Raw genomic sequence first — 27,069 nt, forward strand, 5'->3', positions numbered from 1 at the left:
CCTATTCTTGATGCTTACTCAATCAAGTCAATGAAGCTCTTTTTTTGTCGATCAGTTTGTTTTAACGATCTAACTAGCTTGGTAATTCGTTTATCTATTTTAATTGGTTTCATTTTTCACTACTTCCTGTCCTGTCCTGACGAGTAACTTGAAACTTAAATCTCACATAAATAAATAGGAGCCAATGGCACTCTTTCATATTTTATTTATTCAAATAAATTACACCTCAAATTTAACATTAAGATATATTCATGACACTGTACTGATAAGTTACTTCTTGATTAAAAAAATAAAGAATTTATTTTATAAAATGCTCGATTGTTCAGCGAGAATGCTGAAAAGTTGGAGCATTTTATTAAAAATAAATTTTGGAGGAGCTATTTTTTTTTTATTCTGAGCATAATTTGCTGTAGTAAATTACTACGTTTTTTAACTTATAAATCTACATTCACAACAATATTTTATGACTAAAATATATAATTTGACGCAAAGTTATGACTATATAAATTTTTTTCTTTATACTTTTTACTTTGTTAGAAATTCAACTAAGTTTCAATTAAAATCGTTATATTTGTTTTTTTTCTCTTCACAATCATATATCATATCCTCAAAATGGACTATTAATTTTAATAGAACGATGAATAATTTAGTATTTTTAACAATAATAGTTCAGATATGTTACGGGTTTGTTATTTTTCTAGTAAAGTATTGAATTTTTTTTGTAATTTTAATTTAATAAAAATACTGATTATATCGTATTAAAATGAATAATTTAGTGTTTTAATTAGGGCTGCACCAAAAGAAATCTCTTTTGATATTAAATTTAGGATGAATCTATCTCGCTAATTATTAAAAAGAGATCTAGTTTGGTGAGCTTTTGACTAACCTGACCCTCATTTAAATATTATTTTTTAAAATAAATTATAATTTAAATTTTAATATCAAAATGAGTCTATTGGTACTGTAATCCTATATAAAATGTCGATAAATTTAGTATTTTTAGTAAAATATTGATTGATCAACTTAAAAAAAAGGTTGAAGGATTAAATTTTTATCAGAAAAATCTTAGAAAAAAATAAAAGTAAAATTTTGAGAAAGTACGAGACCTTTTCATCTCAACGATTTCGTGCCTTGCTCGAGTGTGTAAGAGGATGAGACATGTTTAAATATAAGCAAATATCATTGATCGGGCGAACTTTTTGAGCCAGTTAGGTTTAAATATTTATTCACTGTTTGGCCCACAAATCAATTGGACCGGGTCGGGTTTGGGCTGAGCGAAAATATTTTAACCCGTAACTACCCACTAGCCCATTAAATATTAGGTTTGAATTAAATATAATGTATCTAATATAATGAATTAAATATAAAAAAAATATTATATTTTATTGAGCTGAATTTAATGAGTCTATATAAAAACTAGTTGTTTTTTATGAAAACATACTTATATATTAATATATAGGCTCGAGAGAGAAGCAAAAGGAAATCAGGATTTGGCCAAAAAAGATGCAATGCTATGGATACCATGACCGATCACCATCGAGAAAGAAGAATTTTTCTAAATCACTTCGGGTCAGCGGAATCCGGCAGAGCAGTGGATCAGTCTTTTAAGCTGAGTCGGACGAACAAAGGCTTATCCAATACTACCACTGTCTCGGGCTCATCCAACCGAGCTTGGCCCGATTAAAACTGGGCGAGTTAGGACAGTCTCTTTCCCCGTCTCCTCGCATTACAATTCTCCATCTCTAACTCATCCCGTCTTAATTGGATTAGATTCCGAGTGGGCATGTCTAGACTCTACCATCTCCTTCTCTCTTCTCTCCGTCATAAATCTCTTTATTTTTATAGCCGTGCGGGAGCGGTTGCCGAGTGGTGCAGGTATAAGGAATAAGGGATGAGACGGAGATAGCAATCGGGGAACAGAAGATAGGAGGGATCGGGATCAGGGAATGTGATGGGGCGGTTGTTCTTGATAAGCCTGGAGGGGAAGATCTACAGCTGCAAGCATTGTCAGACCCATTTTGCCATCGCCGACGGCATCATCTCCAAGGTCTAACCTCCATTCGGATTCGAGCCTCTTTCCCTTCTCCATTTGATCCTCATTCCTTGCTTATCTATTCGTTTAGTTAGTAATGCACGTATGAGAGAACGTATTAGAGAACTCTTTCGTTGGTCCTTGGAAGAAGAGATGGCTCTTTTGGGCGCGCTTATAACTTTTTTGCCATATTTGACATTGTCATGATTAAAAAGTAAAATAAGTAAACTGCTCATGATTTTACTTCGCTGAATTTGACCTCGAGGAATTTTTGGGTCAAGATGATAGAATTTGTAATGAAAAGGGATGGGAATTTCTAGTAGAGTTTGCGCTGATAGAGGTAAGAACTGTGACTGCATGTTCTTGCAGCATTACAACTGGAAGCAGAAAATTAATTCTAACTGCAACGCTCGTTCCATCATGTTTTCTCTCTTCCACTATTTTTGTGTTGATCTTTATTTCTTGACCTAAATGACGTGTCATTTCCCACTACGTTATTAATAAACGTGATCTAGCAGAAATATATATGCCACTTCTGTAAGTAGAGATTTATGCTTGTATTTGTAAAGTTTCTCATCAGATGTACGTTTGTTGTTGTTGTATGCAGTCCTATCATTGCAGGCATGGAAAGGCTTATCTCTTCAATAAAGTGTAAGTTGCTTGTTTATCTTGGCTGAACTAGAATGACAGTTCCATGAAAAGAGGAACTCTAACTGTCTACCCATGTCACCATGCCAGTAGGAATTGAGCATATCTTATTTTAAACAAATCTAATGTGAAGTCTCACTTATTCTTTTTGAGACTTTTTTGTATTGTGGTTCTTGATCTATATAGATTATACTAAAAATTTTAGGAATCAAAGGGGAATCTCAATTTTCTCAAAGTAATCCTGCCCAACTTAAATTAAGAAAAATTGGGGAAAGTAATGAGATCAGATTCTAATTGCATATGTTACACTAATATTTAGTATTAAAGGAAGGACTTTATATTAGCTCTTAAAACCTATTTTAAGGTTGTATAAATGTTTCGAGATAGTTTTTTCAATATGCCAAAACTATTCACTGTGCTTTTTCAATATGGCAAAACTATTCACTGTGCCAACGGGCATACTGAATCTGCACAGCATGTGCCAGTGATACATATTGTCCCTTCTAAGGGCACAATCTAGGAGTCAGCAGATTCTCAATCAGATATTGTTCTGACAGGACATTCCATTGATTTATTTAGATAATTCCTAAGTATTCAATTTCTCAAAATTAGAACGGAAATGGAAATAAGGCCTGAATACTTTCAATAGTCGTATGAAGATAAGTTGCATTTGAATGAATCTACAACTTCCATCCCAAGTTAGCTTGGGAAGGGACTCTTACCAATAAATGTTGATGTTAGATGTTACTATAGGGGATGTTATTTTCTGATTTGGAGGTTCAGACTAAGATTTTTCCACAACGGGAACTATTATAATTTTTTTGATAGATTTTCCTTATTTGCTCTTGCTTCTTTGCAACTAATCTTACATATTCTTTTGTGGTGGTTGTGCCTTGATGAACATCCTTATTTTAGTTTGGCTGTGGTTCTTGTGGTTGTACAGGATATACTGTCTAGTTTTTTTGTGCCTTTTGCTGGTACACTTGGTCATAATATACTTTCTTTTGGAGTTTGCTTTAGATTTGCTGTGTATGCTTTCAGTTGCCTTAGTTCTGACCAGCTTGGAGAAGAGTTTGGTTGTTTGTTTCAATGAAACAGCACATATTTTGCCTTTTGTCAAAAGAAAAATTACACATCATTTTGTTATATTAGGGTATTCCTATTGTATTCTGACTGTATCCCATACCCATGTTCATGTTTCACGGATAGTCTATTTTCTAATGTATTTGCAGCCTCTATGATCTTATAGCCTTAAAGGTTATTCAGTACAACTGGATGTTGGTAGAGATATTATATTATTATGTAAAGCATTTTGTGTTAATGAAGGAGCTATTTGGATTTCTACCTTCTTTAAATAACAAACTCATCTGAGCAACTCTTCATTATTCACCCTTTTGAAATCCATGTAATTGTCATTGTGTCTGCAGATACATTATGCCTATCAAGTTCCACCTGTCAAACTTGACATGCAGTAAAGATTCTAAAGTACCTTTTTCTTTCCTTGTTTGGTTTTGTGAGGGGCTCTACCTTATCAATATCTCAGTCCTTGTCCAAAAGGAAAGAGTAGTAATGTAGTACTTTGTGTTTCTTCCAACATGTTCATTGGTTCTGTGTCATTTTTCCAACATGTTGCTTTTACTCTGTTACTTCAAAATGTTGAATTATTTTATTATCTTTTAAAACCCCCTAGGTTGCATTTAAAAGTCATTCTTGGGTGAATTGGCCAAATATAAAATCTTGTGTCATCATTTTGATGCATTAGATGCACTATGCTCTTCTGCATGCCTTCCATGGAGAAAAGGAGTGTTTTGTTTTTCCTTCTTTGTAATATAATTCAAGGAACATTTCTTGTCCTATATGCAGGGAATCTTGAGGGATGATACACAAGTTGCGATAAAGTCATTTTCTGCTTAATCAAAGCAACGAATAAATGAGTTCTTGACTGGGATTGATATCATATCAAATATAACAAATCCTAATCTTGTAAAACTATTTGGTTGCTGTATTGAAGGCAGTAACTGGATGTTGGTATATGAATATCTGGAAAACAATAGTCTAGCAAATGCTTTGCTTGGTAGAGTTAACCTGCATAGTTTTGACCTTGATAACGTCAGACTGTACATTCATAGGGATGACTGAGATCTAATATGTCCTTGCAGGTCCAACGACCAAACGCATTTCATTGGATTGGCACAAAAGGGCTGCTATATGTACTGGGACCGCATCTGGTATTTCATTTCTTCAGGAGGATGCTGAACAGTGTACAGTACATCGTGATATCAAGGCTAGTAAGGTTTTACTTGATAAGGACCTAGTTCCTAAGATTGGATATTTTGGTCTGGTGAAGCTTTTCCCCAACAGTATCACTCTTATAAGTACTTGTGTTGCAGGAACTATGTGAGTAATTTTATTTAGGATGCATTCTTTTAATTCTTCCGTGCTTGTTTGTTCCTGGATCTGTAAAGGTATTTAGCTAGTTTATGTGAGAATCATTGCTTGATGAGTAATAACAGGTAGCTAGATTGTTAGGTAGCTTTTTCATCAAATTTGAATTGGCTAATTGTGGTTAGGTAGTACTAAAACTAAAGCTGTAAACACAAATCTTGTATTTTGCAAGTTCAGATTTCCTGGAACACGATTATTTGTTTTTCTCCTGATTTTATTTGCATTTGCAGGAATTATTTGGCACCTGAGTATGCCTTGTTGGGGCAGTTAACCAAGAATGCAGACATTTACAGTTTTGGAGTGGTTCTTCTTGAAGTAATAAGCCGTAGGAGCAACAGCAGGTTAGCATGGGGACAGGATTTGCAGGTTCTTGTGGAAAAGGTAATCACATAATTGTTAGGTTTATAGAGAACTTGGACTATTGAATTAGGAGTTAAATTTAGTAAATGTGTCTTCATTCTGCTGGATCTATAGCACCAACATTATAGCAGTTAAAAATAAAATTAGTAGAAATCCAGAGAAGACTGTATGAGAATATTAAGATACTCTTAATTAGGAATAAAATGGGATTAAATATGAAAGATTAAGAAGAAAGAACAAACCAAGGTAGATCGATGGGGTTTGTAACTAATGGAAGTACCCATGTAGAAACAACTAGGCATATATAAATTGTCAATGTTACCTTTCATAGGCATGAATTGTCCAGATGAATGAGGGAAGCCATTTTTACTGAATCTTGTCTATTGTGGTTGGCACGTTCGGCATCCTTTGCTATGCATGATCAATTAGATATAGCAAATTCAGGTATAACTTGCTTTTCGTTACTTACACATGAAGCATGACATTTTCTTCAGATTACAGAGGAATAGGGAGGAGAATTAGTAAATTATGATATTTCTTCGCTACTTGGGTTTGAACCCACAACACTAAGAGGAAATGTATCTAATTAGAAAAAATTTAGTTTTGCATCTCATATGAGTTAAATATAAAACATAAAATCACTGCTCTCATATCGTCTAAGTTTTTAAAGTAGTTTGATGAGTCAATAATATGGAAATATAAGTATTGATTAAAAATATGGTTGCTTAACATACTTATCTATGTACATATTAGACATGTTGATTGAGCTAACAAAGTTCGGATATGGGATATGGACACAAGACAATACGGACACGGCGACACGACAAATTTTAAAAATGTAGGACACTAACACGACACAGAACACAACAAAATAAATAAATAAAATATATATAATTATTGATATATCTAAAGTAAAAAAGTTTGCAATCTAATATTGTAAAATATGCATACATCAAAGACTTGTTATTGCGTCCATCAGAAGACAAATAAGTTGCAGTATTTTGACTAGACATAAGATGCAATATTTTGACTAGATTTTGTATTTTTAGTATTCATTTCTTTTTCTACCGCAATAAAAATATATTAGTAGAGAAATATCTATTAGAAAATTAATAATTTAACAGAGCATAGAGGCGTTAATATAATTTAACAACAGAGAGTAAAAATGAAAGAGAGCATAGAGGTTTGCTTGCGATATCACATTATCACATTATCAGTTTAAGAATTTAACTCTCAATTTTCTACCTATCACATTATCAATTTATCACACTAATTAGAATTAATGCAAACAATAGAAATTTAAATTTAAATTTTATCAATATAAAAATATAAGGGAAAAGATTCCAGTCTTGATGTTGGAAGCCTGATCCAACCAGGTATAGTAAAAGATTCCAGTCGAAATTATGGAAATGCAGGTGTTATATCTCGGAGCCTTCAAAGGCACACTGACATGGGCAATCATTCAGCTGGAACCTACCGAACTGTCTCACGGACAAAAATGATGAACAGCTTTCAACCGAGCACAATTGAGATGCAACCAGGATGACGACAGACTTTTGGTGAGTTCTTAATTCCTCTGCGAATGCTTGATCAATTTTGGTTGGTTGCTTGCTTGCTTTTCTCCTTTCCCCTACATCCTCATTTTGGTCCCTTTGAGTACACTCTGATTTACCTTGATTGCATCAGATAGCAGCAATATCTAGCGAGCCTATCAAGAAAATAAAACCAACAATGGATGACGGATGACGGATGAGGGATGTGGTTGCATGTATATAACTAAATATCACGGGTTCACTTGTCAATAATACTGTGCAGTCTATTGAGCAATGTTGTGCATAATATTACTGGTATTGTTCTTTGGCATAGTCTATCTCTGTTCTTTTTATTTATTTTGGACTTCTTGAAGTGGTTAAACTCTTTATGCTATGCCTAGCATTTATATCTTATTTTTATAAAGCAAATCGACTTTGATTCGGGAAGACACTTCGATTTGCGATTAGTTTGACCCATCGAGCTCAAAGAAGTCCGTTGATGCTGCGCAATGATCCTCCATTAGGCGGGAGAAAGTTTTTGACCAAACTAGAGGCTTTTTATTCTTTTAGGGAAATAGACTGTTCTTTTTAAATTTATTATCAAATATGGTCTAATTTAATAAAAATGCTAAATTAATTAGTATTTTTAAAAGCGTTAATTAGTTCATTATTTTTATTGTTAGCTAATTTTTTTTAATTGTTGAAAGATTAAGTTAAAATAATTTATATACATAAAATGCTAATAAATTCAACATTTTAGTATTAAATAAAAATATTAATTTAATTAGTGTTTTTGTTTAGGAATAAAATATTGATTAGTTTAGTGTTTTTGTTAGGGCTAAGTTTAAGGAGTAATCTAAAAAAAAAATTGGAGCAGTTTGGTCAAAAAAAAAAAAAAAAATTGTTACCAATGCCGGACACGGTAAGACAGATTTGGACACCTGTGACAACTTCTGTTTGATTTTTAGAAGGGCCAAGAGATCAGCAAGTGATATTATTTTCTCGGTATAAGCTCCAAACGTATCTTTAGAAGTAGTAGTGCAAGTTATAATACCTAGATTTAGCACCATATATATAATTTGACAATGTATATATAGAGAGATCATGCATGCATGTGTTTGCAACAGGGGTGGGCAACTGTTAACCTTGAGGTCTGCTCTAGGAGAGCAGTTGATGAACAGAAAAGGATGGTCATAATTCAACGTACATGCCACGGTTGAATAAATCGAAAAGATAAAACATAGATGCCAGCCAGCCGCTAGAAAAGACCACACGTTCTACGGTCAAATTGTCCAAGACGGACGTTCTAAATCTACATAAGCTACGCCTACACGGTATTGGTGCCTTTATCGACTGGGGTAACTTTTCATACTTTTCTTGACCCAGAATAACTAAGAGCTGGATCTGCTATAGTGCTATGTTGGTTTTGAATGCCCATCAATTCTAACGAAAGCTAAACTAAAGTGACTACAATTGAGTACTTTGACGACCTAATTGGACCACAAGCACCATTAAGTCTAAACAAAAGAGATGAAAAATTCAATCAAATTCGTGTAGAAAAAGTAATTAAATATGCAAATTATGCTTCCACTTCCTCTAGATTTGCACATGTGAAACTTTAGTATTGGTAATGGCACATTAATATGTCCACTCCATCGCACGTTTTGCAATTAAGTTTCCATTCTACAGCGGAAGGAATAAAGCTACAAACATCTTATCTCCCGGTAGTAAATTTACAGAATAAGTTACTGAAAAATTAATAAAACCTAAGAGATTGAATCTTATCAATATAATAATATAAAAAATAGAGCGAAGAGAGGTTACCCTAAACATAAATTATTTTTTCTAAGAAAAAAACCCTAACAGTCAGGTAAAAATTAATGGATCTTATCTAAAATCGAACTATTCACTAATGTCAAATATAGTATTTACAAGATGAGCTTAAAAACAACCCATTGATATATATTGTTACTAAACCTACTATTTACTATTTTTCATGATTAATTTTTAACTTTAGGTAATCTTAAGATTGATACTTCTATTTCAATAATTCTTGAAACGACTCTTCAAATGCAAATTAGAAGGGATGCGTAGAAAATAATTATAACACTTTACCTCCTGTACTCTTCCAAATTCAAGATTTTGATCTCTTTGAAATTTAAAAATGGTGACTCGAAATGAGATAAAAAAAAATATGTCTTAAGGTTAGGTCTAAAGTTTGCATACCTCTTCCAAGAATATTTCCCCCAAAAGTTTGCAAAACAGACTCAAGAAATTCACAATTCATACATGCGGTCAAGATTTTTATTGAGTTCTATCCTTAGAGATGACGCGCTCGGCGTGGGGACTGGACGGTGAGGACAAGGCATTTAGCAACAGGACCTTGAATGATTCATCTGGACTTTTATTTATTTTTACATTTGAACACAAAAAAAAAAAAAAAAAAAAATCTTTTCAGTTTTTTCGACAACTCATCATCTACACTTTTACAAGGAAATTACATTAATGATTACGATGCATGGTAGATGATGGTCTCAAAAGATTCATAGAATATGCATGAAATAAAAAGTAAAACAAATGCAAACAACAAATAAACTAAATTATGCTCAAAGTACAAGCTATGTGAAATCAAAAGAGGCTCAAATATGAGACAAAATTCTGTGAGGAATTATGATAAATACTTGTCATGCATGAAGTCAAACATAGAGATGCATATGAATTAGAATGATGTAAGACTGAAAAAATAAGAATTAGCAATTAGATCAAACAAATGAGAGTGATTGAGCTCATTTGAAAGCCTAATAAGATAAAGAATTTTATAGGGAATTAACATAAATATGTGACACACTTAGAGACAGCATATCAAGAGTTTAGAATCAACCAGTATGATCTAAGCAAAGAAAAGCAAAGTTACTAGATCATATACCATTCCACCGTAACTATAGTTTAAAAATAATATATTAAACAGGAAGTCAATCAATCAAGTTATAAAATGGAGATTTGAATATGTGAGAAAGCAAGACATTAAGATAGCACAAAATAATATCTAACCATTTCTAATCAATATAAAAGTGATTAATCCTAGTAACTTGCTGTGATATTAATTAAGAAAATAATAAATTCTAAAGATCGTATCTATTACATATTAGGATAATGCTTCTATCTTAGTGACTCTCGAGATAAAGTTTTTCAAATACAAAGCAAATAAGATGTGTAAAAAATAATTAAACACATTTTATCGTAGACTCTCTCAGACTCTTCAAATTGGAGACATCAAATGATGCAAAAGAGAGATGTGGTAGGATTAAGATTAAAGCCCTTATGTATCCTCCAAAAATAGTTCAAATTGCCTCTCGAGAATTTACTATACAGATTCAAAAAACTTGCAATTCATATCATCATTAAATATGTTATAATTTGTGTTAAAGCTCTTACAAAATCTAAATATGTTACAGAAATAAAATTCTATTAAAGTACAATTTGTTTTGTTGATTACATGAATACAAATAAAGCCAAATATAGTTACATCTCATATGCAATGTAAGGAACTATTTTCTTATCAATTGGATTCCTTACCGAGATTGAGTGCCGTAATATCTCACAAACACTATCGCCCATATGAATTCGAGTTATTAATTGGCCTCCTCAATGTTACAAATATTTATATTCTTATTTTTTTCTTTCTTGATCACAAAATGATCAGCAAGAGGAACTCCTTTGAGAAGATCATTGGATCACAAAATGGAATTAAGATATTTAGAGAATGAAAAGCTAGCTTTCAAGAAAAAAAGATCCCAATATTACTTGATCATATTCAATAATTGTTTATAATATGGAAAAGTGTACATGAAAATATACGTTGACAGACTTTCACGACTCCCTTCCAGGATCAGTAGGCTTGTAATATACATAAATAGTGCCCTCTCTTGTATTATTCTCTTTTTCCGAACTTTTCTCCAATTAATGTAGTTAAGCTCCGGACAGCACTTCAGATGACTGATCTCTCCTTATTACTCCAACAGATTAAGGGGCGTAAAAATGGGGAAAAAATTAAAGAAAAAAGATTAAGGAAAAAAAAAGTATTAGGACAAAGTGCATACTATTTATATATGTATGTATGTACTATATAGCTCATTGTACGTTGTTGTTGTTGTTGTTGAGGAAAGCGGACTCGGCAAGTTCAATAGCTCGAGCGAGAGCAGCAGCCTTGTTCTCACATTCTTGCTGCTCATCATCAGGGCTACTGTCGGCGACGATGCCAGCTCCAGCCTGAAGGTGCGCCACCCACTCCCTGCGGCCGGCCATAGTGCTGCCGTTGGGTGATCCGGCGGCCGTACTTGTGGGGAATACGATCGTGCGGAGAGACAGAGCGATGAGCGCATCGCCGCCAAATGACACTCCTCCGAAGCCACCGCTGTAGGGGCCTCGCCTTGTGGCCTCCAACTCGTCGATCAGCTCCATAGCTTTTACCTTGGGAGCTCCACTCACTGTTCCTACAGGCAGCGCAGCTCGTAGGGCATCCCAGCAAGTGAGATGGTCAAGCAACTCTCCCGTAACCTGTATGCATCGATCACAAAAAAACTTAATTTTATATCAATCATATGTGTGTATATATATATATATATATATATATATATATAGTGGAAGTTGTATACTGATCCATATTTTGAAGATATATACAATTAAGGAGAATAGAGCACGCCTCACGTACCGTGGAGCTGATGTGCATCACATGGGAGTATCTTTCAATATTCATTAACTTTTCCACCTTTACGGAACCAGACTTAGAGACCTGTAATATTTTTAAGTTTATTTTAGCGGTCGGTAGATCCATAGTCAAAAGCAACCAAACATTTATATAACACGATCGAGTAACTTTATGAGAATTAAAAAGAGACCATAAATAATCATTATATACGAACCTTTCCTACATCATTTCTGCCCAAATCAACAAGCATAATATGTTCGGCACATTGCTTCTCATCACTCAGCAGTTGCTTTTCTTGCAATTCGTCTTCCTTATCTGTCTTGCCTCTTCTAACAGTCCCAGCAAGCGGTCGGTTAATAATATTTCCCTGTTAATTTGATCGTAGAAGATGAAAAAGAAATTAGGTGCACATATATTTATATATATACACATATATTCGTAGCACATGTATATATATAGCTAATTAAGCAGAAGGGGCTTCATATATATGAAGAGATATATCTAGATTTGAAGTACAACTAACTGATATGTACCTCCTTATTTACACGGGTAAGTATTTCTGGGCTTGACGCTACAAGAATACATCCTCGTGCCTGAGAAAGATCAAATAGTTTGAAAGCATGAATTTAGAAGCACGCACTGTAAAGATATGCTTAATTGACTGACCAATTCAGCAAACTATATAGGAGAGAGAGAGAGGGAGAGAGATTGGTAGCTGACTCACGCACCTGTAAGTATGTCATGTATGGGCTTGGGTTCACGATTCTGAGAGCTCGGTAAACTTCAAAGGGGTCAGCAAACGTTGGCCGCTCAAAACGCTGGCTCAACACAATCTGGAAAATATCTCCTGCCAGGATATGCTCTTTGGCCTGCATCACGGCCGCTTTGTACTCATCACTAGTCATCGTCGACTTCTTTAATGGTGAACCAAACTTCCGACTGTGTAATCTCACAGATCCCGCAGAAAGCTTTGGACTGTCATACATATAGATATAATTAAGAAGAAACAAAGGTCAAATTAAAAAAATAAAATAAAATAACGGAAACATATCTAATTTATATTTACTTTCGTATGATGTACTACTTACACATTCGAATTATGAACTTTTGAGAGCAACATGTCCAATCGAGACCTCCCACCCTTGTAGGCTTCCTCTACCGAGGAATAGCGATCTAATTGAACCCAGTGAATAGCATACACTTTCTGAGGAAGGAAAATTAATGGGATCGAGGTGAGAAAATTAGTTAATTATTAATTGCATGAGCATCGATCATAAATGCAGAATTAGTTAATGGAGCTAGCAACTCCATGCTGGATAAATATACCTTTTCGACATGGTCGAAGACTAGGACATCGTTATAGAGACCCAAGTGAACATCAGGGAGGTTCCTATCGTCCTGAGGGGCGCTGCTGAACGGGAGCTTCTTCTTCTCAACATATCGCATTGTATCGTATGAGAAGTATCCCATCCATCCACCTGTACATACGTACGTATCAAGAAATTATACAAGTTAACGATCGAAGTTGGATTTGTAACCATCATGTTCTTACGTATTTGATATATATATATATATATATATATATATATAGAGAGAGAGAGAGAGAGAGAGAGAGAGAGAGAGAGAGAGAGAGCCATATTAATAATTAATATTACCGCAAAAGGCATCAGGAAGTTCATCGATCAACTGTGGGCTCCAATTGTCCATGATATTGCGGGGGATCTGCATGGGGTCCTCCACAGTCTCTTCGGTATGCCGACCCTCCTCGTGATCAATTATCGTAACCTTGTTCTCCTTTGCTACGATCTCCATACAAGGATGAGCCCCCACCATGCTATAACGACCCTGCAGATATGTATATATTAATTTACAGTAGTACACAGTTGTTATAACCATATATATAATATATGCACGCGTTACCATATGTTACTGACACAATTCTTTCTTTCTCAGTAGCTAAGTTTCGCCGATTTCTAATGTTCGAAGCTACGAAATTAAATTATTGGAATTAAGCACGCAGAGGGAGGGATGAAATAATTACCACGTTGCTTCCATGGGTGCCTTGCTCGACGGCCTCGAACAAGAAGCTGGGCGCCTCCTTGTCGTTCTCGTCGACGAGGCAGCGATAAGCGAGCACCGGCGTCAGGTGGTCGGAGACGATGCACTGGTAGAGAGGGACCAAGTTACCCTTCTTGGCCGCCTCCCCGAATTTGAGAGCCTCCAAGTCCTTAGAATTAACGTAAGTGGTAGAGTTTAGACGGATATTGCTATTGTTAGCGCCTACGGAGGGCTTAGGAGGAGAGTATATGGCAGAGCATTTTAAGGCTCGGTGGTGGCGTGGGCAACGGATGGAGGCAGTGTTACGGCCTAAGATGGAGGCTGTACGGGGTAATGCGGTAGCACTACGGCGGATATCAGAAGCGACGAGGCCACAAGTAGAGGATAGGGCTTCCATTACTTTCCTCGATCGATCAGAAAAATTGGAAGCTAGCTTCAAGTAAAGGAATTGAGTACACGTAATTTATAAGGCCAAAGGAAAGTAAGAAGATGGAATTAAGCGGACGAATAGAGCTAATTTTAGCTATATAGTGCGCTTGCTTTAATCTACGTAACCAAATGGAGGATCGATGTTGTGTTTTTGTGGAGAACGAGAGGGAGACGGGGTAGGTATTTATAGTAGAGGAGGAGAGGGTTATACTTATGGGCTTAGATCAGTGGTCGCCTAGATGATCCATCATCAGTTGCGGTTTGAACGGAGAAGGTGTCGAATGGGATCATTAGTCAGACACGGCATCCGATCCCTTGCCTTGACCCGTAGTAGCTATTTAAATTGACTTAATTTTCGTGCGCACCTATATATATATACACACACAATATAGATATATGTGGTTAACCGAGTGCGGACGCAGTCAAGCACATGGTAATGTGTTTGGTATATATTTTCGACTATAATGATATACTACATCATTTGACAGCTACAAAGTAAAGGAAGTGGAGAAAAGGTTAATTAAACTTTATTAAAATAAAAGAGAGATAATCCATTATGATTAAATTCAACAACCTTGGTGGGTCAATGGACGAGGTTCCACGATAACTTGGCCTGCGCAATGGATGACCGGTCAAATCTCTGAACAGGAATAATACATATAGATATATAATATATTACTATTCGATCGTTACGCTACCTACCTAAACGGTTCAACAATGCATTGACTTCTTCTACGAAAAAGACAGTCCAACGTTTGTCTTACCCATTCACCAACCATATGCTTATAGCCCAAAATTAAGTGGCAAAAACACGCATATATGGAAGCCACCAAGGCAGAATCCAATCGAAATAAAGTGCCATTTATTACATTATATACATGCGTAGACAGAGTATGAACGCACTAGCTAGAGTAGTCATACTCTTATATATACATACATACATACATTATATATATATATATATATATATATAGATAGAGAGAGAGAGAGAGAGCAAGTTAATTATAATTTAGATATCATATAAAAGATTAAGATAATATGCAGCTTGCCTTCTTAATTTGTGGAAGTAAAATCAATTAACCTGTGTATGACTGGTTACGCTTATGATACCAAAGATCCTCGCTTGACTGTAGGGGTGTAAACGAGCCGAGCTTGATCGAGGCTGGCTCTAATCAAATTTGGATTGAAATTAATTTTGAGCCTATCTTTGTGATTAAACTTGAATTGAAATAATTTCAATCCGAGCCAATTTCGAGCTTAAACGAGCTTAAACGAGTTGCTCAATTAACAATTTCAAGCCTTATCAATTTCAAACAATTTTCGAGCTTGAGCAAACTTGAATTAATTTAGGCTTGAATCAAGATTGAAATAAAACATAATTCAATTATAAAGATATAAATATTACCAAAATATAAATTACAAACAATAAAGATAATTGTGTCAGAAAATAATGGCTGAAATTCTGAATGGGTGAAAGAATTTTGATCCGATAGTTCATATTAGTTTGATATATATATATATATATATATATATATATATATATATATATATATATATATATTCGAGCCTTATCGAGCCAACTCAATTGAGCCGGCTCGGGATCAAGTTTGGCTCGAATTTAATTTCGAACCTAGCTTTAATGATTAAGCTCGGCTCAACCTATTTTCAAGTCAAGCTTGATCGAGCATTATCGAGCCGAACTCGAATCGAGCTCGAGCCGGCTTGATTATTTTGACAGCCCTACTTGACTGTGCCATCAATATTTTCATTGTGAAAGTTCATTTTACGTGTCCAAGACAATGCCTAATATTCAGAATATTGAACATTTATTTATCACGTGCACTATTTAACAAATCTGGGACTTGACATATAGATTAAGGGCGACCGGCTAAATAAGGGTGATAATATGATCGAAAGATTTCCTATTGCTAATCCCTTTTTACAGTTATTAAAAAATAGAAATAACATCGTGTTTGACTTTATTAATACTTAGCTCATATGGAGGAATATTATTCTCATGACCTATGATTGGATGCATCATGGCCTTAAAGATAGAAACATAGCCCTCGATGCCCCCACCTTAGTCTATTGGAGACCTCAGACTCAGAGCCATGGTTATGCCCGCCTGAACATTGATGGTCCCTTTGAGCCATCAAAATAGAGCAATGATATTGGAAGGATTTTTCGCAATTCTAATGGAATGGTTTTTACATGCTAGAAAATTCAATACGCCTTCCAATCAGAAGACGCTTGAGGCTTTGAAGATCATCGTGAACCTAAAAATTACCCACTTGAAGATCGAAACGGACTCGGAGTTGCTAGTTTACTTATGCAACATGATCATACCCATCGGCACATAAACCAATCTAATTGAAGATCGTAAAAAAGAAAAAGGTTTTATTTTATAAAAAAATGAAAAATATTTTGAATCTTTAGCCTTTGAAACCATCAGGTACCGTCGTAACAAAAACAAAGATATTACCATATTGGGCCAGGTTAAGCCGGGCCTGTTGAAAGTTGAGGCCTAACATTTACAAGGGTTCCCAGTAGGCGTGAAGGATCCCAAATCAGCGTACCAAGAAGAAGAAGAAGAAGAAGAAGAAGAAGAAGAAGAAGAAGAAGGCATGAAGGAGTTTCAAGTAGGCATTTACAACGGTTCTCACACTCTCTCCCTCGCCCTCTTCGCCGATGTCACAAACAGCAGGTCTTCATCCTCTTTTTATTCCTCCTTATCGATCTTCTACTTATCGGCGCTCGATCTTTTCTCTCTTTCCTCTGATACGAATTGCTTTCGTTGTTCCTATTTTACCTTTATTTGGTGGCCTTCACTTATTTTCTCATTTATATACTTACTTTGTTTAGAGCACTTAGAGTTGGGTAGTGTAATCAATTATTTATTAGATTATAGTACTCCTAGTTGGTAATCATATAACAAAGATACTATCTTTCCTGAAAATTAATGGACATTAAAATTGTAGATTTGCAACTTGCATATTTTCAACACACTGATGCACAAGGAAAATACTTCGGCTTCATCTCAAACAAAGGAGTGTATATTTGAAGCTAGTATGGTCTAGGCTAGGTTTTAGTACCATTAAGTGATGTGTTCTGTTCTTTTACAGGGAACTCCTTGAGTCCATGCAGTCTGGAAGGATGGAACCAGAAGTAGCACTTCTTAATGCGTTACTAGTATGTGAATTCTTATTTTTTAGATGACTTCTCTTGGGCTCAACCCGAAAATGATTTTCTAGCTTGTCCTAGCATAGCCATAGATGTAGTATCACACGTATCTTTTCTTCTCAATGCGTTCCTTTAATATACAGATGTAGAATGCTAGCAAAGATCTTACCTGACTGTAGCTGTGACACTTTTTTTTAATGTTGTTTCCACCATAAATAACAGGTACCAGATGTTTTCCCCATTTTAGCAGCAGCTCATAAGGCGCTTCTATCCAAATTAAGGGATTCACTGACAACTCGTACTCTTCACTCAGAGCTTGTTTATAACTATGCCGGATCTAAACATGTACCTATATGTTTTAGTTGTTACTATTTTCTATATCCAATTTTCTGCATATTAATGACTCCAAATTGGATGTTATGATAGATAACAGAGTCCCTGAAGCGATGTGGAATTTCTGATGATACAGCCTACATCCTTGTAGCTCGTTTTGATGCATCTCTTGATGAGGTAAAATTCTCTAGTAATCAATATTCAATAATTATATCAAGTTCCTCAATTGCATGTCTTATATAGAAGGTTGATGTTGCATTCTTCCTGAATCGCATTTCTTGTGAAGCTCTAAAATATAAATGATGTGGAAACAAGACTCTTAACAATTAGAAAGCACAAAAATGCTTGAGCTGCTCGTGCTTTTTGAATCAATTTGAAACAGCCACCGAAGGGGGGGAAATTAGCTTGTATATATTTGTCCTGCATATTGCATATTTGATGCTTGAGCTACTGTAGCATAAGATAGTCTAATTGCATATATGGGACTCCGCTAGCTGAAAATTTTAATTGAGACAAGGCCTCACTAGTAAACTGGAATGGTTGTGAAGCCTTTTTCTTTAATGTTAGTGAAAGTAGAAAATTTATGTTTTTTGTAAGTACATAAATTTATGGTACTCAGTGCTCAAAGCAGTTCACCTTCAAAATAGAGTTACCACTCCTCTCTTCCCTGTATAATTTGACAAGACAATTCAAGTTTGCTTACACTCATAATAGCTTGAGTTGTTAAAGTTACAAAGTCAAATGGTATATTGAGTGTGATTCTTCCTTGTAAGATGAAAAACGTGGAGAAGCTCATTAATGGGAAAGAGATTGATTTGGTAGAATTGGAAGGAAGAGCTAACCGTGTGCAGATTCTAAAGGTATGGATATCATTCCAACTTTCACAATGTGCTTTATTTTTTCTTTCCTAAATGTAGTGATCGTTGCATTGTTTTCTTCAGCATTACAAAATATCTTCCCAGGAGTTGGCAACATCTTCATTATCTGATGCAATCACTTGCAGGATCGCAGCTCGAGATGCCCTTTGAAAAATGAGAATCAGATGTCTCGAGTTTAAGTTTCTTTCATTGTGTCTGTAATTTGAATATCTGATGCTTTATGATGGTACATGTGTCGACCCTGTATAAGAAAGAGAGATCACAACATCTACTGCTTGAGTGTGACAGGTTATTTTCATTTTTCTTTTTGGATTATAGACAAAATATTTCAATCAGTATAATGGTCTCAGCCCACTAATCATGTGACTTGTTGGCATCATCTTTACTTCTCTCCATTTATCTCTCAAGCCTTGGTTCGTTGTTCATTAACAGGGGAGGAGGCGGAAATTAGGTGGAGTAGAGGAACGTCATCTTACAATAGTTTATTTGTACAAGAATTCGACCGACTAGAAAGTAGAAGGGATAAATGTGATGAGAAATTCTCAATTTTAGTGGACTTAAATTTGATGATGCAACAAGGCTTGCCGTCCACGTTGATAGACGGCCCCTTGTTGTGCAACGCGGCAGATATCTGACCTGGAGGTGGAGCAGGCAATAGATGAGGCCATCTGAACCACGACCGCATAAAATCCTGGCTTTCCCGTGGAGTAATACAAATTAATACTACGAACTCACGGTTCGGATAAGACACTTGTGGATGACTCGTGCCCTCATAACTGATGACTGCTGCCTGCTGATATACATATCAATCTTCCTCGATCTTTTAGAACGCCACAAGTCCAAGGGCGAGTAGAGAAGTGAAGAGATGGCATCGTTAGGCATGGGTTTTGGCGCAGCACTTGCAACCCGTAGGCCGTTTGCAGTGACGGCGGCGACAAAGAAAGTTGGTGGGCTTACCCAGAAAGAGGAGGAGAAGGGGCCGTTTGATTGGATTCTTGGGGCACTGCAGAAGGAAGACCAGCTCCTGGAAACCGATCCGATCCTCAAAAAGGTAGAGGAGACCAACGGCAGGAAGTCCACCACTTCTGTCTCTGTTCCCCCCAAGAAATCCGGTGGATTCGGAGGTCTCTTTGCCCAGAAATGAAGTTTTTAATTACAAATACCTCTGTGAGAGAGAGACGGGAAACCCCCGCCCCATCCCCTCCCCCCACCCCCACCCCCCCCTCTCTCCAAAAAAAAAAAACACGCAATCTGTCTCACAGCTCTTTCTCCTATTAATCAAGGAGACACCACAATTTAAACTCAATCCTGTCTTTGCTCCGATGATTAAGTATGCTGCTTACCTTGTACTCTTCAATTGTTATCACGAATCTCTATGTTAATTTGGCCTCGAAAATTTGAGAATTTATCTTTTGATATTGCATCTGAAGCTTGTCGGTTATAGTTCGTCTCGCATGAATGCGTATCTCGGATAATTCTCTGCTTCTCGACCTGTAAAGTCAAATGGCAATATGACATCATATTTCTAGAGACGCAGCAGGGTACGGCCATTAGTTTATCCAAGCGTGTATCCTAATTCAAATGGGCTATGATCTTGCTTGTCTAAGAAAATAGTCAAGAAAATAAGGTAAGCCCCGAGTTAATAGTTTATAACATGATATGGGTTATTAAACTGAATAGTCCATAATGTATTTAATGAATAGTCAGAACAAATTAGTTGGAATGAGGTTGTTTTAGGATCTTAAAAGTGGAGGCTTAACCAAAGTGAGGAGACAGTAATATACCAGAGAATTAAGGTAGATACTTTCATGGTCAAAAGAGAGAAAAAAAAGAATGCGAGAACCTAGGCAAAGGAAATGTAGAGAAGGGATACCCAATAGTTTGTACCTATTTTTGATGTAAAGAATACTTTTTACCAAAAAAAAAAACACAAAAAGAATGCGAGAACCCAGGCAAAGGACAACAAGTTATCATGTAGAGAAGTTGCCATATCTCACCACATGCAATAAGACCCTCTTCATGGCTAAAAGAGAGCCTAAAATGTTCAGCTTGATAGTCCTGTTATTATGATGTGACCCTATCAAAATGTGCATACTATTAATTGAAGACAAAATAGATGGATTGCGGAAGAACCTTAAAGTTAACAAAGTCGTTGACTGGGGATCAAGAGAAAGTGGAGGAGCATCAGGAGATGCCCCATATCCTTGCATTCTCTCTGGAGGCTCAATTTTTGAAATGGTATATGTTATACAATAAAAAAACATAGTGTCAACAAGCTGAGCCAGCTTATCCTTTTCTCTCTCTGAAAATAAATGCAATGCCACCTGAAAGATATTGAACGAAGTTAAAAGTCAGAAGGAACCATATTAAAAGCATGTGAAATATAAATAAGGTTGATACCGATCTTAATTGAGTCAGTGATAACCATTATCAGAATTTTTGTGTGCAGAGTACTGTCTTACCGTCACCTTAGCAAGACTTACTGCTTAGAGATGCATAACTTGTCAGCCATTCTCATAAATATACAAACTCGATGGACATGACAGAGAAAGGGAATTGCATATCCTAACAAACTTCTCCTTTATCTACATTCTGAATGAGGCATATCAACATAATTGATATAGCATCATAATAGATTAAGATTTAAGAACAAGTCTGATACTTAGGGTTTCACTCTAGCAAAATTTCTCAGATAATGCTTGAAAGTCAAAAGAGACACAACTACCTCAAGCAAGTTTTGTTTATCTGAAGACATAAAAATCTCACAATAAAAGAAATCTGATACAGAACACTTAATCAGTATGTCAAAATGACGACATCCACTGGATACCCATTCAACTTGAATCAGTAAATATAGTGAATATATTTTATTCAAGTAAACCATACTTTATATGGTGTCCAATTTGCCTACTTCATATCCAGCAAAAAAACAATATCCCACACAGGCAACATAAGAATTATGACTTGTTAATAAAAGGAAAAATATCAAAACAAACCAGTATTTTCAGCAAGTGCAGAAAGGACAATTGTACTTGTCTTGAATCCTTCCTCTTTGCAGATATACCTGAGCCTGCCATGAACGAATTTCAGAGTTGAGAACAAGTCTATGATTATTAGAGAAGTAAGAAGAAACAATATTTCAAATGAATAACAGAGATAAAAAGAAAAAAATAAAGAAAATAAGAATAGACCAGTCCGAAAATTCTAAAGCTTACCAGTTTACAACACGACAAATCATTAATTGAACAAAAGTATGAATCCTATAAATATCACAAACTATTCAAACAAGCAAGCGGCAAAGCTGCTAGGAGGTCGCCAGCACGGTAACTGCCAACCAACACGGGCATGTCGGCATGGACATCGTTGGACCAAATATTGTGAAAGGTAATATTCATATTGTGTATTGGATTACAAGTATCTTATTATAGAATAAAAATCATGAATCTTACAGTAGATCACATTTTTTTGTTCCATTTTATTCTGGTTGAATAGGAGATTTTACTATTGAGGTTCTATTTTGACACAAGTGGGAGTTCTCCTTACGCACTAAATAAATCTATGAGGAATTTTCAGATCCCTCTGCATATCCGTTAGGAAGCTAATTGGTAGTTTGATTAAGCAAAAGAATAACAGGATACTTAGAAGTATGTTGCAGTAAATTATCAGTTGAGTTCAAAGGCTGTTTCAAGAAGCTTCTAAACAAACTAATGAAAATCATAGATGCACGTCACAAAGATGAGAATGTGGAGCATACTTTCCTCAGGTGTGGATATGTAAAAAAAAAATTCCTAAGAGGATGATTAGTATTTTTGGAAGTCAAAAAAATACTAAGCATGTGAAAGATTGGTTCCTGAGGCAAGAAAAAATTCTGAGTAAAGGTACGAAAAAGTGGTGATCAATTTGCCTTGCTACTATGATTCGGAGTATTTGTCTTTAAACAAATAATATAACTTTTAAAACTGTTCTAAAACTTAGAAGGAGCTATCTCACAAAATCTTCTCTTCTTTTTTTATAGGTAGGAATCCAAAGGGGAAGCTGCTACGGGGAGGGCCAAGCACTGGTTTAGAAGACCTTGTGATTCTGGATGATTGTTGACCTTACATATTGGCTCTGGATCGCTATTAACTTTTGTTGCCCGAGTTTGGTTTTTTTTCAGTGAATGTTGTTAATTTGGAACTGCGTACTGATATATTTTGTTATGATTTATTGTTGGATGTAAGGTTCTGGATGGTGATAGTTCGTTTGACTCACTCTGCAGTGGTCTTTTTTGTGTGATTTTGTTATTAGGGTGTAGATATTCTGTACTGTGATACTATAGAATTTTTCTTTGTGATGTTGTTAATCTCCGTGACGGAGGTTAATTGGTTTAAATTTCAATGAAATATGACTGAAAAGAGGAAGACCAGATGCGCTTAATGTTTGCTGAGGACAATAAAGGAATTACCATCCTAGTCTCCTGGATGTTTATAGCACTCTGAACCCAAAAGGTTAAAGTATGAAACCAGAAACAACAAACTAAGACACAGCTAGAGAGAACAATAATAGCAAGCTAATGAGAAAAGATTTAAAAAAAAAATTTCATAAAACTCACCACGGGTTGGTCTTTCCGTCACAAACTTGCTCTGTCCTCCAGCCATCTCCCTTGAGCTCGTCTTAGCATAAACCCTCTCTGCTAGGCCCAGTCACTGAAGTAAACTCTCCCTCAATCCCCGAAGCGAAGCTTGAGATGATCTTCTCCTTAGAGGCATCCGCCTCAGAAGCCACATCAACAGCCACATCCTTTGACGGAGGTGAGTAATGGAGCCCATCCTCATCAGAATATCACCGTGCAAAGCTCTCCTCTTAGTTCCGCCTTCCTACTCGCAAGGAAGCACCCTAGAATCTTCTCTATCCTTGTTTCTTCTGACCAGATCCATTTCTTGTTGATCTGGTTCTCCCGAGCTATGGGAGGATCTAATCAGGGGTAAAAGAAAAGCTCAGCGAATTGAGGAGATGCGGACGAATAAGTTTGGATGTGTAATAACCTGAGATTATGCGTTGAGGTATCTCCTCTAAAGGGTCATCTTGATCTGCTCCAAGATCTTCTTCCACGAAGTAATCGTGTTAGTTGCCTTCTCCTTCCTCTTCAGGGACAAGGCCATTGCTATCGAGCCACTCGAGCTCTTCGGGATATGGGATGTCCTTCTCCATGTCCATCCCCGTTAGACCGCTGGTTGCTTCGATGCCTAATCCCAAACACTTACCCAAATCCTCGCGGATGAGAAGCTAAGAATTTTTGGCGGCAAACTCAAGTGGCAAATTGGGGAAATTGACCCGCATTTCCCTTTCGTCCTAGAGGCCCACGAAATCTGAAAGGCCTACGAAGCATTTAACTCCCACGTTGTGCTATACATTTATGTTCAAGTATTGGAGCTTGACTGTTATGAGTTATCTGTGTTCAATACTGTGTACGAAAACTTATGCAAGGACTTGGTAATAATCAGCAAACAAAAATATTATTGCAGAATAGCAACATATACAGAAACACAAGCTTTACAAGCAACTTTGTTATGTTCCGATGAAACAGGGATAAGGACTTTTTGTCATATAAAAGATAAAATAAATAAATAAAAGATTTACAAGCATACTATCACTTAAGCAAGTTGAACTAAACTAACCAAAGAACAAGCATGATCCTCTAAACACGTAACCAGGCAAAATTTATAAACATCTTACATTAACTCCACATTCTATAAGAGTGCACAATTAAAATGGAAAGCAATTTTTATGGCACAAAGTTATGCCAGAGAAGATATTTTCTCCATAATCTTCTGCAGAAAACGAACTGTTTCAGGAGGTAGGTATCAAGGAACAGGAAAGCCTATATACAAGAAAGAATTCCACTGCCACCAGCCATCTTTTCCTCTATGAAAAGGCCAGTAGCTCAGTCTTCACAAATGCTGTCTTTGAAGAAAGAGAGATGGTTAAGGCAAGAGCACCTACACTTATCATCTTACTAAGTCCTCCCTAGCTGCCCACCTTTGATCTCGTCAAGGGACTTCATAAAAATCAATTGACACTGTTACCATAGATACCTAGGGACAGCTTGAATCAAGCAGCAACAACAGGCGGCAGCTATGAATGAACACACCCAACAGACAAATCGCCCACAATAGGCCTTCTAATTTACTCCAAGAATGCACCATGAGCATCAAAACATTCTCAAAGGAATTGTACCTTCAAAAAACTGAGTTTGGAATTAGTTCTTGCTCATCATGCAAAATAATTAAGATTTCTCCACCTTGACTGATTATATCATCTAAGAACGCAGTAACTTCTTCCTTGTCCTCAAATTGTATGGGTGCAGCCATATCACTGTCCAAGTTATACCACACACCATCAATGATCCGTAATGCGACCCAATGCCTACCTTTCCAAAGTCCATTGTACCTTCTGACAGGTACATTAAGCATTATACCCAGCAATTTTTCTGCATTCAAGTTAATTGAAGAAGCTCCACTTCGGCGATCATGCCAAACTACTTTTTTCCTTCTGGCCTCTAGTGCTGCGATAAGTACATTTACATCATAATTTCCAGTCAATCTATTGTGGTGAGGTTTAAAGATAAACGATAGAGGAGTCCACTGGTCTTTATTAGGATCATTAAGAACAAGTTTGTCTGCAACAGCATCTAGATCAGCTCGAGTGAAAGAGTCCTTTTCCTGATCCAAAACATTATTATTGAACTATGTCAACCACAATATGACAGCACTAATCAAAAAGATAAGCTCTAACAAACTGACCACAAAAGTTTTTTTCTTTTTTTCTTTTTTTAACTGATCACAAAAGTTAACAAGAGAAACAGAAACTACGAAGGTATTTGCATGACCGAGATATAATTTTCTATCCTGCTTAGTACTGAAGGCAGAGGCTCATATTTGAATTCTCGACTTTCTTTAAACAACATATAGATCGATATAGCATGTGTCAAGTGAAACTTTCTAATACCAACTAATATAGGAAAAGGTCTCAGAAAGGTCTAAGATGAATAGCAGGAATTCCAATTTATTATTGATAAAGTGCATGCGAGAGAAAAAAATTTCCTTCATCAAAGTAGCAAACCCTTTTAAGGGAACTCCAGTAGAAAGTAACATAGGGGGGGTTGGCGGAGGAGAAGCAAAGCATAGTGTATAGCAGCTATCTTGCTTATTATGTCAGTGACAATTAATTCTCAAATAACTGACTGAATATAGAATAGAAAAGGGATAAGGTGCGGTACATCAGATTGGCAAAATCATTACCTGCATAAGATTATTGAGCGCGTGTAACAGGCAGAACTGCAACCTCTGCTTCTCATGATACACCGCCTCCATATCCACCTGTGAATGAATCAAGCATACAACATAAGAAGCAGGAAATCGAAAAGAGATTGCCCAATTCGACAACACCAAGCACATGGAGATCGAATAGAAACCCTAGCTCGCGGCGTCCATGGTACCAGTAGCAGTAGTAGTTACCTCTTTGGAAAACCGAGGGAAAAAGAAGGAGAGACAGGAATCGGTGCTGCCGCTGAGCGCTGTTGTCGGGAACCGAGGGGAAGCTGTTTGTGCCACCGATCCGATCGGCGAGGTTTTGTCCTGGATCGCCTCTGACTCCAATCTCACCTCTACGTCAATGGGCGGGGCTCGGACCCACCTAAGTCGCCCACATGGCCTTAACAATCCTTGGTTCGGGTCAGACGGCCCAAAACAAGTTTATTTCCTCGGGCACCGTGCCATACTATATATATATATATCTATCTACTAGTGTTGCATCCATGATCCAAATAATCTACAAAGCTGAAAGGATATCCAAAGTCTCATCCAAACTTTATTGAAGACTCTCAACCGTAAATGGTCCAATGTAATGCAATCTTAAAAGCAAAACCACAACGTCGGTCAGGTCAAATGAATGGTGACGGTGACAAGTTATACAAGTTCGGGGGATGGGTCCATTAATCCCTACAAAACAACCTCGGAAGGAATCTCTATTCTGCTTTGCCGCCCAATCGACTACATGATTTCTTCCCTAAACATATTGGAGATCTCGATAGCCTCACCGACTGAAGCAGGGAAAGACATTCGTTGCCAAATTTCTAATTCCCTAAGGACTAGTTGTCTCTTTGCATAGGATTTTGACTTACTCCAAGCAGTCGGTCTCTAGGATGAGTTTGTAGCATGTTGGAATTGCTCTGAGGTCCAGGCTTTAGAGAGCAGCGCTAAACTATTGAGATAAATTTCCAGGTTGACTAAAGCATTTCTCTGTGGCCCGCTCGGAAGATGGCTTACCCACCTCCCTGGTATCTGCGAGGCACAAAACTCCGTCGGTGTCGGTGTTGAGCTTGAGCCAACCACCCACCGGAGGCTTCCAAGTTGTTTGGTTCGATCTTCTGGGTGCAGACGGTGGCTTAATACGTATGGCATAGCTGTTGGCGTAGTGGACTGCCCA

The 27,069-nt window shown here is 36.5% G+C and overlaps 5 protein-coding genes across 13 annotated transcripts; 3 read left to right on the top strand and 2 right to left on the bottom strand.

Annotated features, from left to right (window-relative positions):
- The first annotated feature begins 1,692 nt into the window (after positions 1-1,692).
- Positions 1,693-7,456, top strand: LOC140776140 (cold-responsive protein kinase 1-like). 4 transcript variants are annotated; one of them, XR_012106837.1, is made up of 6 exons: positions 1,700-2,047; positions 2,640-2,683; positions 4,840-5,077; positions 5,356-5,506; positions 6,862-7,044; positions 7,172-7,456. XR_012106837.1 is itself a non-coding variant. In XM_073119727.1 (5 exons), the coding sequence occupies exons 2-5, from the start codon at positions 2,656-2,658 to the stop codon at positions 6,985-6,987; spliced, it is 504 nt and encodes a 167-aa protein (XP_072975828.1). In that variant the 5' UTR covers positions 1,709-2,047; positions 2,640-2,655; the 3' UTR covers positions 6,988-7,456. The 4 variants fall into 4 exon arrangements, 1 of the variants encoding a protein (XP_072975828.1); XR_012106835.1 differs by having other exon boundaries at positions 1,710-2,047; positions 6,901-7,044; XR_012106836.1 differs by lacking the exon at positions 2,640-2,683 and having other exon boundaries at positions 1,693-2,047; positions 4,840-4,964; positions 6,901-7,044.
- Positions 7,457-10,817: 3,361 nt separating this feature from the next.
- Positions 10,818-14,371, bottom strand: LOC140776139 (anthranilate synthase alpha subunit 2, chloroplastic-like). The gene is made up of 9 exons (XM_073119726.1): positions 13,767-14,371; positions 13,381-13,570; positions 13,052-13,203; positions 12,814-12,929; positions 12,454-12,700; positions 12,259-12,318; positions 11,940-12,092; positions 11,729-11,809; positions 10,818-11,574 (listed from the first exon to the last, which is right to left on the bottom strand). The coding sequence occupies exons 1-9, from the start codon at positions 14,178-14,180 to the stop codon at positions 11,149-11,151; spliced, it is 1,839 nt and encodes a 612-aa protein (XP_072975827.1). The 5' UTR covers positions 14,181-14,371; the 3' UTR covers positions 10,818-11,148.
- Positions 14,372-16,735: 2,364 nt separating this feature from the next.
- On the top strand, positions 16,736-19,634 carry LOC140775749 (uncharacterized). 3 transcript variants are annotated; one of them, XR_012106802.1, is made up of 7 exons: positions 16,736-16,916; positions 17,335-17,401; positions 17,615-17,737; positions 17,819-17,902; positions 18,499-18,585; positions 18,729-18,891; positions 19,036-19,634. XR_012106802.1 is itself a non-coding variant. In XM_073119164.1 (6 exons), the coding sequence occupies exons 1-6, from the start codon at positions 16,837-16,839 to the stop codon at positions 18,780-18,782; spliced, it is 495 nt and encodes a 164-aa protein (XP_072975265.1). In that variant the 5' UTR covers positions 16,736-16,836; the 3' UTR covers positions 18,783-18,982. The 3 variants fall into 3 exon arrangements, 2 of the variants coding, with proteins under 2 accessions (XP_072975265.1, XP_072975264.1); XM_073119164.1 differs by lacking the exon at positions 19,036-19,634 and having other exon boundaries at positions 18,729-18,982; XM_073119163.1 differs by lacking the exon at positions 19,036-19,634 and having other exon boundaries at positions 16,741-16,916; positions 18,667-18,982.
- LOC140775606 (uncharacterized) lies at positions 19,484-19,747 on the top strand. The gene has a single exon (XM_073118988.1). The coding sequence runs from the start codon at positions 19,484-19,486 to the stop codon at positions 19,745-19,747; it is 264 nt and encodes an 87-aa protein (XP_072975089.1).
- A 32-nt stretch (positions 19,748-19,779) lies between these two features.
- Positions 19,780-27,039, bottom strand: LOC140775748 (uncharacterized). Of its 4 annotated transcripts, none has more exons than XR_012106801.1 (7): positions 26,100-27,039; positions 25,884-25,961; positions 23,628-25,304; positions 23,195-23,556; positions 21,600-21,673; positions 20,737-20,927; positions 19,780-20,094 (listed from the first exon to the last, which is right to left on the bottom strand). XR_012106801.1 is itself a non-coding variant. In XM_073119161.1 (5 exons), exons 2-5 carry the CDS (start codon positions 23,238-23,240, stop codon positions 19,977-19,979), a joined length of 429 nt encoding a protein of 142 aa, XP_072975262.1. In that variant the 5' UTR covers positions 23,241-23,556; positions 23,628-24,819; the 3' UTR covers positions 19,780-19,976. The 4 variants fall into 4 exon arrangements, 2 of the variants coding, with proteins under 2 accessions (XP_072975262.1, XP_072975263.1); XR_012106800.1 differs by having other exon boundaries at positions 19,780-20,661; XM_073119161.1 differs by lacking the exons at positions 25,884-25,961; positions 26,100-27,039 and having other exon boundaries at positions 23,628-24,819.
- Between the last annotated feature and the right edge of the window lie 30 nt (positions 27,040-27,069).

The sequence above is a fragment of the Typha angustifolia genome, chromosome 14 (genome assembly GCF_048772165.1).
Source record: "Typha angustifolia cultivar Huaian chromosome 14, ASM4877216v1, whole genome shotgun sequence".
Taxonomy (NCBI): domain Eukaryota; kingdom Viridiplantae; phylum Streptophyta; class Magnoliopsida; order Poales; family Typhaceae; genus Typha; species Typha angustifolia.

Coding starts and splice junctions, on each gene's coding strand:
- LOC140775606 (XM_073118988.1), top strand. CDS start 19,484: ATGGGTTTTGGCGCAGCACTTGCAACCCGTAGGCCGTTTGCAGTGACG.
- LOC140776140 (XM_073119727.1), top strand. CDS start 2,656: ATGGAAAGGCTTATCTCTTCAATAAAGT. Junction 5,078..5,355: donor ACTTGTGTTGCAGGAACTAT/GTGAGTAATTTT, acceptor TTGCATTTGCAG/GAATTATTTGGCACCTGAGT. Junction 5,507..6,900: donor TGCAGGTTCTTGTGGAAAAG/GTAATCACATAA, acceptor ATGGAAATGCAG/GTGTTATATCTCGGAGCCTT.
- LOC140776139 (XM_073119726.1), bottom strand. CDS start 14,180: ATGGAAGCCCTATCCTCTACTTGTGGCCTCGTCGCTTCTGATATCCGC. Junction 12,093..12,258: donor TTACCCGTGTAAATAAGGAG/GTACATATCAGT, acceptor TCAAATTAACAG/GGAAATATTATTAACCGACC. Junction 11,810..11,939: donor GCAGAAATGATGTAGGAAAG/GTTCGTATATAA, acceptor AAAATATTACAG/GTCTCTAAGTCTGGTTCCGT.
- LOC140775748 (XM_073119161.1), bottom strand. CDS start 23,240: ATGGCTGGAGGACAGAGCAAGTTTGTGACGGAAAGACCAACCCGTG. Junction 20,928..21,599: donor TGCACTTGCTGAAAATACTG/GTTTGTTTTGAT, acceptor AATATCTTTCAG/GTGGCATTGCATTTATTTTC. Junction 20,095..20,736: donor ACGACTTTGTTAACTTTAAG/GTTCTTCCGCAA, acceptor TTGACTTTACAG/GTCGAGAAGCAGAGAATTAT.
- LOC140775749 (XM_073119163.1), top strand. CDS start 16,837: ATGAAGGAGTTTCAAGTAGGCATTTACAACGGTTCTCACACTCTCTCC. Junction 16,917..17,334: donor GCCGATGTCACAAACAGCAG/GTCTTCATCCTC, acceptor GTTCTTTTACAG/GGAACTCCTTGAGTCCATGC. Junction 18,586..18,666: donor ACCGTGTGCAGATTCTAAAG/GTATGGATATCA, acceptor TGTTTTCTTCAG/CATTACAAAATATCTTCCCA.